At 42.2% G+C, this 7,747-nt stretch overlaps 1 protein-coding gene across 1 annotated transcript; it reads right to left on the bottom strand.

Annotated features, from left to right (window-relative positions):
• Positions 1-1,306: 1,306 nt before the first annotated feature.
• TMCO2 (transmembrane and coiled-coil domains 2) lies at positions 1,307-5,103 on the bottom strand. The gene is made up of 2 exons (XM_042951692.1): positions 4,759-5,103; positions 1,307-1,710 (listed from the first exon to the last, which is right to left on the bottom strand). The coding sequence occupies exons 1-2, from the start codon at positions 4,999-5,001 to the stop codon at positions 1,396-1,398; spliced, it is 558 nt and encodes a 185-aa protein (XP_042807626.1). The 5' UTR covers positions 5,002-5,103; the 3' UTR covers positions 1,307-1,395.
• Positions 5,104-7,747: the final 2,644 nt, after the last annotated feature.

The following is a 7,747-nucleotide window of genomic DNA, read 5'->3' as shown; positions in this document are numbered from 1 at the left end:
TCAATTAAAGCTGATCTGAGGATGAAGTTAGTGTGTCTTACCCTGAAGCCCAAATCCTTCATTGTAGCTTAGAAAATAGCCAGTGCTTTAGCCACCCTGAAACTCTCCTTCTCCAGCCAAGCCACCCTCTTTTTTATATGGCTCTGTGGTGATTCATCAGCAGAAATACCTTCCATTTCATTGTCTGCCTATGTAACCCTTTATGGGACTACTCAGGTGTCACTTCTGCAAAGCCTTTCCTGGCCCTACCTTGTATTTACTAACCTGTTTTTACACTGAGTACACTATACCGTGAGGTCTCATCTTACAGAGGTTGCATTTTAATGCCAGTGCACTGGAAAAAACTTATGATCAAAATTACCCTTGGAAATCCCTTAGGAAGATGCCAGCTTGGGAGATTGTTATATCGTATCCTGTTGAACAGCACAGCCAGTTTTTCTCCAGGATGGCCATAAATCACTGCTGCTTTCTTTGCCCAAGTATTTCATTTGGGTGGCAGAGAGTTGCAAAGTATTTCAATGACTATAATCACATTTATTGTGGCAAAAATGCACACACTATAAGGCTTGGGGAATCTGAGACCCACCCACTGAGGGATGATTTACTATCATCCCTCCCTCCGTGGGCCCTCCTTCCTATGGGGGGGGGGCACACCCATCAAGTGAAATGGCAGGTAGGTGCCTCCTTCCCTCCCTGCCTAGCTGGGATTCACATAGGAGAAGTCAGCTAAGTTCAAGTTGGTATAACCCCACTGTATCACATATAACTCCTTGTTCTGAAATTAACTGCCCAACCAGCCAAACTGGGTGCTCCTGAAGCACTCAGGACAGATTCCCAAGGGTTATAATGCTTAGCCCAGATTAAGTATCAATAAAAGTTGGATAAAATTATAGTGTCCTTTATGTCCACCCCACCCTTGTCCACCTCAGTAATTAATGAACACAGATTCCCAGGCCACATTATTTACCTTCAGACCAAAGACCAGCACAAGAGCCAGCCTACCTCTACAGGACAGTCCACACCATTGCCCTTCAACAGCACTTTCTTGCTGTTTTTATTGTATCCAATCCAACCTCTTCAGCGTGGAGCCCAAGGTTGCATCCCTGACCCACTTTCCCTTCTTTTCCCATCCCACATATTCCGGTTTGGTCATCCTTGTTACAATATGCCTGTTTATGGTCTCCAGCCTACCAAGTGACATCAGTATCTCAGAGACATTTTTAACGACGACTATACCCCACATTACCCCACCGCACACGTCAGTAGAAGCTGGGCCCTAGTGAATAGAGAGCCCGTCCTTGCAGGGTAATTTCAATATAGTTCTCTATCTTTATTGATACACCACCACACACATGAGGGAAAAAACAGTGCTTTTCTGGAAGAGATTGGAGTCCGTCACATTTCAGATGTGGAAGTAAATCCTGATGCGGGCAAGGGACTCTGGCAGTCAGAGCAGCTGCAGTAGGGCTCAGAGGAGCAATCCCTCTTCGTGGCAGGTTTGTGGGAAATGATCATCCCCTCCAGGTCCTTCACTTTGTTTTCCACCATCTGAAGTTTTTTCAAAATTCTCTCTTGCAGACCCAAGGACAGGAAGAAGTTATTGTCTTGACCCGGGAGAGTGTTCCCTTCTGGGTTGACCAGCAAAGCCTGAAAAAAATCTGCGCTCTTCTTGTAAAGTTTGTAGAGTGTGATGACAAACAACAATATTTTCTAAAATAAAACAACAGACGTTGAACGTTACTTGTTTATTCGCACGAATGCCTCAGTTTACTAACAGAATCAAAACAAAAACCTAACAGTAACAATAATCCCTCATCCCTACACCACGGCTTCTGTTTAACAAAACACCTTCACATCCTTTTCGTCTTTTGATCTTCACCACAAAACACAGTGATACGCAGGTCAGGGATTATTATTTGCATTTAATTAGTGAAGATGATAATAATAGATACCATTTACTAAAAATTTGTCACAGGCAGGGATCTGTGCTAGGAGGGCGTTTTGCCTATGCATGACCTGTTTATGTAGAAAAAAACCAGAACTGGGTAGCCATTTAAATACCTTCCAGTTTGGACCCTGCCATTGTCCAAGGTCGTATACTTGGGAATGGTAGAGCCAGGACTGAAACCCAGGAATTCTGACTTCCGTGTAGGTTCCCTCAGGACACAGTGGTCTGAAAAACTAGGTTTCCTGGTCCTGGGGGAATTTTTTTTTTTTTTTTTTTTTTTCAGTTTAGCCTACCTTACCTTTTTTTTTTTTTTAATTTTTTTTTTTTAACGTTTATTTATTTTTGAGACAGAGAGAGACAGAGCATGAACGGGGGAGGGTCAGAGAGAGGGAGACACAGAATCTGAAACAGGCTCCAGGCTCTGAGCTGTCAGCACAGAGCCCGACGCGGGGCTCGAACCCACGGACCACGAGATCATGACCTGAGCCGATGTTGGCCGCTTAACTGGCTGAGCCACCCAGGTGCCCCTGGGGGAAAATTTTTAATGATCTAGGATAGATTCCTGTCAGGATAAAAAAAAAAAAAAAAACAACAACCAATCATCTTTCTTCCTTGTTATGATAACTGGCCCTGTTTATTGAGTACTTAGTGCGTGCTGAGCTTTACATACACAATATCTCCTTTAACCCTCACTACAACTCTAAGAGAGGCACTGTTAGCAAACCCATCCTACAGATAAAGGAAAGTGGGGTTTTGGAGGCTGGTTGCTGTCAGTCAACACAGCAAGCTACAGAACCAAGGTTTGAGCCCCCGCAGTCCGACTCCAAAGCCCTTGCTGTTAACCACTTGTTATACCAACTCTTTTTCTTGGCTGAGGTGTCCAGAGGGCTGCGGGTTCATCTAATTGAGCTGAACATTAACCAGACAAGAGCAGAACCCAGAATTATAGAAAACAGTTTGGGTTTTTGGCCTTATATTCTTCTATTAGCTAACTGAAGTGCATGTATACACGCATATCTCTGTTGGGGATTTACATTAGTTAGATTACATTAAATGAGATTTTGGAGATTTGAATTTGGCATCCTAAAAGTTGGGTTCAAATCTCAGATTTGCCAGTTTTTACAGTCTATGTCAACTTGGTTCAGTGATAACCAAGTTCGCTTGCCTACAAAATGGAGATGATAATGAAAATGAAACCTCTATATGAAAACAACCTCTATCCGCTTCATGTTATTGTTGGGATTCTAAAAACATTTTGACTAGGGGCTTCTGGGTGGCTCAGTCAGTTAAGTGTCTGACTCTTGGCTGTGGCTCAAGTCATGATCTCACAGTTCGTGGGTTCTGCTTGGGATCCTCTCTCCTTCTCTCTCTGCCCCTCCCCCGAGCATACTTTCGCACATACATTCTCTCTCTCATATAAACTTAAAAAAAATTGGGGGGATCCTGGCTGGCTCAGTTGGTTAAGTGTCAGACTCCTGATTTCAGTTCAGGTCATGATCTCATGGTTTATGGGTTAGAGTCCCCCATTGGGCTCTGCTGACAGGCAGAGTCTGCTTAGGATTCTCTCTCTCCCTCTCTCTCTCAGAAACAAATAAACATTAAAAAAAAAAAAAGAAAGCATTTGACTACATTGTAAATATAGCTATTATTGCTGGTGATAAAACTATGAAGTTATTATTGGTGATTAGAAGTATGTAAAATCCTCGTTTCTTACAATCCCAGCCAATTATGCTCCTATTCCCTAGAAGAATCCCTATTTATTGAGTCTGATATTGTTGGGTTTTTTTTCTTTTTTTTATTAAAAAAAATTTTTTTTAACATTTATTTTATTTTTGAGACAGAGAGAGACAGAGCATGAACGGGGGAGGGTCAGAGAGAGGGAGACACAGAATCCGAAACAGGCTCCAGGCTCCGAGCTGTCAGCACAGAGCCCGATGCGGGGCTCGAACTCACGGAGTACGAGATCATGACCTGAGGTGAAGTCGGCCGCTTAACCGACTGAGCCACCCAGGCGCCCCTGTTGGTTTTTTTTTCAATGTTTTATTTATTTATTTATTTATTTATTTATTTATTTATTTATTTATTTATGTGTGTGCGTGTGTGTGTGTGTGTGTGTGTGAGAGAGAGAGAGAGAGAGAGAGAGAGAGAGAGAGAGCGTGAGCAGGCGGGGGTGGAGGGCATAGAGAGAGGGAGACAGGATCTGAAGCAGGCTCTGTGCTCTCAGCGGAGAGCCTGACGTGAGGCTCAGACTCATGAACAGCAAGATCATGACCCGAGCCGATGTCAGATGCTTAACTGACTGAGCCAGTCAGGTGCCCAAGCCTGATATTGTGAAAACAAAGAAATAATGAAAATATCGGTGCCTAATGAATATACATGCCTTGACATCAGGTACAGAGCAATGTCACAGTAAGAACGCAAAGCCAAACCCAAGATCCCAATTATCCTTGCAATGCCTATTCTATGAAAAGGTGCCCCTAATGGTGTCAGGCACATAGTAAAAACTCAAAGATGAATATGTGATCAAATAAGTTTGAGGTTAAGCTGCCTTCTCAGTTTATAAGCTTGTTTCATCTGTTTTATTCTAAAACAGGCCAAAAACCACTGTGAGAGAGAGAGCGTTTTATGCTCGAAACCTAACTGGCAAAAGTTTTTAAGGATAAACTAGTTTCAACCAATTTCAGAGATTAGGGTTCATCCTTTCCTCATCTGCATGGTCTTAAAATACGGGTATGGCAGCAATGCGGGAGAGAACTAACCAAGTTTCAATTTCTAACTATTTAAATTCCTCTGAAACAAAAGAGTATGACCTGAATTGACCGAACACTTCGTTTCCATAAGATATATACTCCTACTCCCAACAAAAGCAAAAAAGAAATCCCCAGGATAACTTGCACAATTGGAGCAAGGGTATCTAGTACTCCAAAATTTGTTTGCTGAGGTGGACTAGTCTCTCCCAGAAGAGTTGCTTGTAGCCACTTCCATATTGAGCTCAGAGAGAGATATTCTACGAGGTTGTCCCAGACAGAAGATGAGGACAAAGATGTTGACATTTTAGTAAGACAGCAGCTCCTGGAATTACATGTGCAGAGGCTTCAGGAACCTAGATATGGGCTAGGGAGCGTGGCCTTGGAGCCGAGGTGTTCTGGAGCCATTGTGAACTGTACATTGTGATGTCACTGTTTCAAAGGTCAGCTTGCTTCCCACTCACCCAGTGAACTTTCTCACTCAGAACCAACCAGCTACTGGCCTAGATTTTTGGTTCAGTCATACTGCCTTCTCTGATCTTTGGCAAGTTCTAGCTCTAGCCCAGCACTGTCCAATCGAACTTTCTGCAATGATGGGAATATTCTATATCTGCTCTGTCCGATGTGAACAGTGTGGCCAAAGAATTGGATTTTACATTTTATTTAATTATAATTAGATAAATTTAATTATTTAGCCAATGTGGCTAGCGGTCACTTTCTTGGGGAGTGTAGATATAAAACACTTCCAACAATACACTGAGAGACAGCAATTATTAACTGAGGTTAAGTGGAGATTTGAGGATTTAAAGAAAGTTTTCCTGAAGACTGAATAGTTTGCTCTTTAGGGATTAGGCAAATGTGGAGGGGGGATATTATTGGATCATTTTGTCGCATTCCCTTTTTTCACATGTCACTGTTGTTTAGAAATTGTGATCTTTGGGAAGACTTTAAACATATTTGAGCCTCATTTTGCTCATCTCTTTACAGATGGGAATGCCACATCTTTTGCAAGGTTTATGTTGGAAACAAATGATATCATTTTCTAAACACTTGGTAAACAGTAGCGTGCTGTACAATAACTTAAATCACATGTTATCAAAACAACTATTTACTGGCTACTACCTATGTACTTTCAACAAGGAGGTATGAAAATACAAAATGTATAGTCTGTACCTAAAAAACTTACATGAAAAGAGTTCACACACAAGCGTATGAACTGTGAGATCAATTGTGAAGACAGCCAAGAATCCAAAAGTGGGTTTGCACCAAGAAGAGGGAGAGGCAGAAAAAGGAAGAAAAGGGGTCAGTTATGACAATTTTTGGAAAAATATTGTCTGATGCTATTCCAATCTGCTCATTCTGGTTGAAAGGACAGCAAGAGGGAGGCCTGGTAGAGGCAAGAACTGTTTTGTTCTTGCAAGAAGGGGAGGTAAGGCAAGTTGCTTGAGGTGCCAGAGACACATCCAGAATATGGAGTCCAGAGTGCCGTTGGAAATGTACTTGCATCAGGGTGAAATGACCTACTGGTTCAGGAGTGACTGCTATTGATGTTAAACCCACAGTCTCCTAGTGACTGAACGCAAAATCTTTTCTAGCAAGGCATAAAAGGGACTCAGATAAGACTTTGGATTTGGCTATTAAAGGTTAAAATAGGTCAGAAACTATTAAAGAATGCCAACCAGAAACTTTTTGGAGAAAGATAGGGCTGTGACAACTAAATCATTGCTTGAGAATCTCTATACTAGATTAGACCCCCTGTTACATGGCACCTCTCACTTTACTTTCAAAGCACTTAACACAATTATAGTTATTTGTGAAATTTTTGGTTTAACATCTGTCTTTCCTATTATCAACTTGAAGACAGGGACCATGTCCCTTTTATTGACTACTGTATCTCTAGGGCTTGGCACATAGGAGAAGTCTAAATATTAAGTGAGGGGTGCCTGGGTGGCTCAGTCTGTTAAGTGTCCAACTTCAGCTCAGGTCATGATCGCACGGTTCATGAGTTCAAGCCCCGCATTGGGCTCTGTGCTGACAGCTCAGAGCCTGGAGCCTGCTTCAGATTCTTTGTCTCCTTCTCTCTCTGCCCTTCCCTTGCTCACACTCTTTCTTTCTCAAAAATAAACATTAAAAACTTTTTAAAATAAAATATTAGATGAATGCAAAGTCCCCTGGAAGAATTAAAAATATCTTTATGGCCTACACTGTTCATTCATCAAGTGCCTATTACCATATCTGTGCACTTGTTTGGGTAGAATCCTTTTATTTATTTATTTTTTAAAGTTTATTTGAGAGAGAGAGAGGGAAGGAGAGAGAGAAAGTGGGGGAGGGGCAGAGGGAGAGGAAGAGAGAGAGAATCCCAAGCAGGCTCCACACTGTTAGCTTACAGCCGCTGCAGGGCTGGAACTCACAAACCATAGATGATGACCTGAGTTGAACTTGAGTTGGATGCTTAACTGACTGAGCCACCCAGGTGCCCCTGGATAGAATCTTTATAGAGTAACTGTTAAGAGGATAGGCCTTTGGGAATACAATGGATCTGGGTTAAAACTTTTGGCTCTCCTATTCACTAACCTTGTTACCTTGAGCAAATTACTTAACTCAAGCCTTAATACCTTGTGACGTGGGGTAACTTCTACCTTGTAGGCCTGTAGTGAGAAGTTGAAAATTTGTGTAAAAGAATAAGCTACCCATAGAGGCAAGTGCAACTATTATTTGTAGTGACATTTACAAACAAATGCAAGGTATTGTAAATCTCCATACTATAACATACCTTAAAAGAACCTAGTCCAGGGGCACCTGGGTGGTTGAGCGTCCGACTCCGGTTCAGGTCATGATCTTGCAGTTCGTGAGTTCAAGCCCCGCGTCGGGCTCTGTGCTGACAGCTCGGAGCCTGGAGCCTGCTTCGGATTCTGTGTCTCCTTCTCTCTCTGCCCCTTCCCCGCTCATGCTCTGTCTCTGTCTCTCAAAAATGAATAATAAATGTTAAAAAAAAATTAAAAAGAACCTAGTCCAAAAACCCATTTATAGTTTGACTTCCTTCTTAGACACC

This window comes from Panthera leo, chromosome C1 (assembly GCF_018350215.1).
Source record: "Panthera leo isolate Ple1 chromosome C1, P.leo_Ple1_pat1.1, whole genome shotgun sequence".
Taxonomy (NCBI): domain Eukaryota; kingdom Metazoa; phylum Chordata; class Mammalia; order Carnivora; family Felidae; genus Panthera; species Panthera leo.
This window is presented reverse-complemented; position numbering and strand designations above follow the sequence as displayed.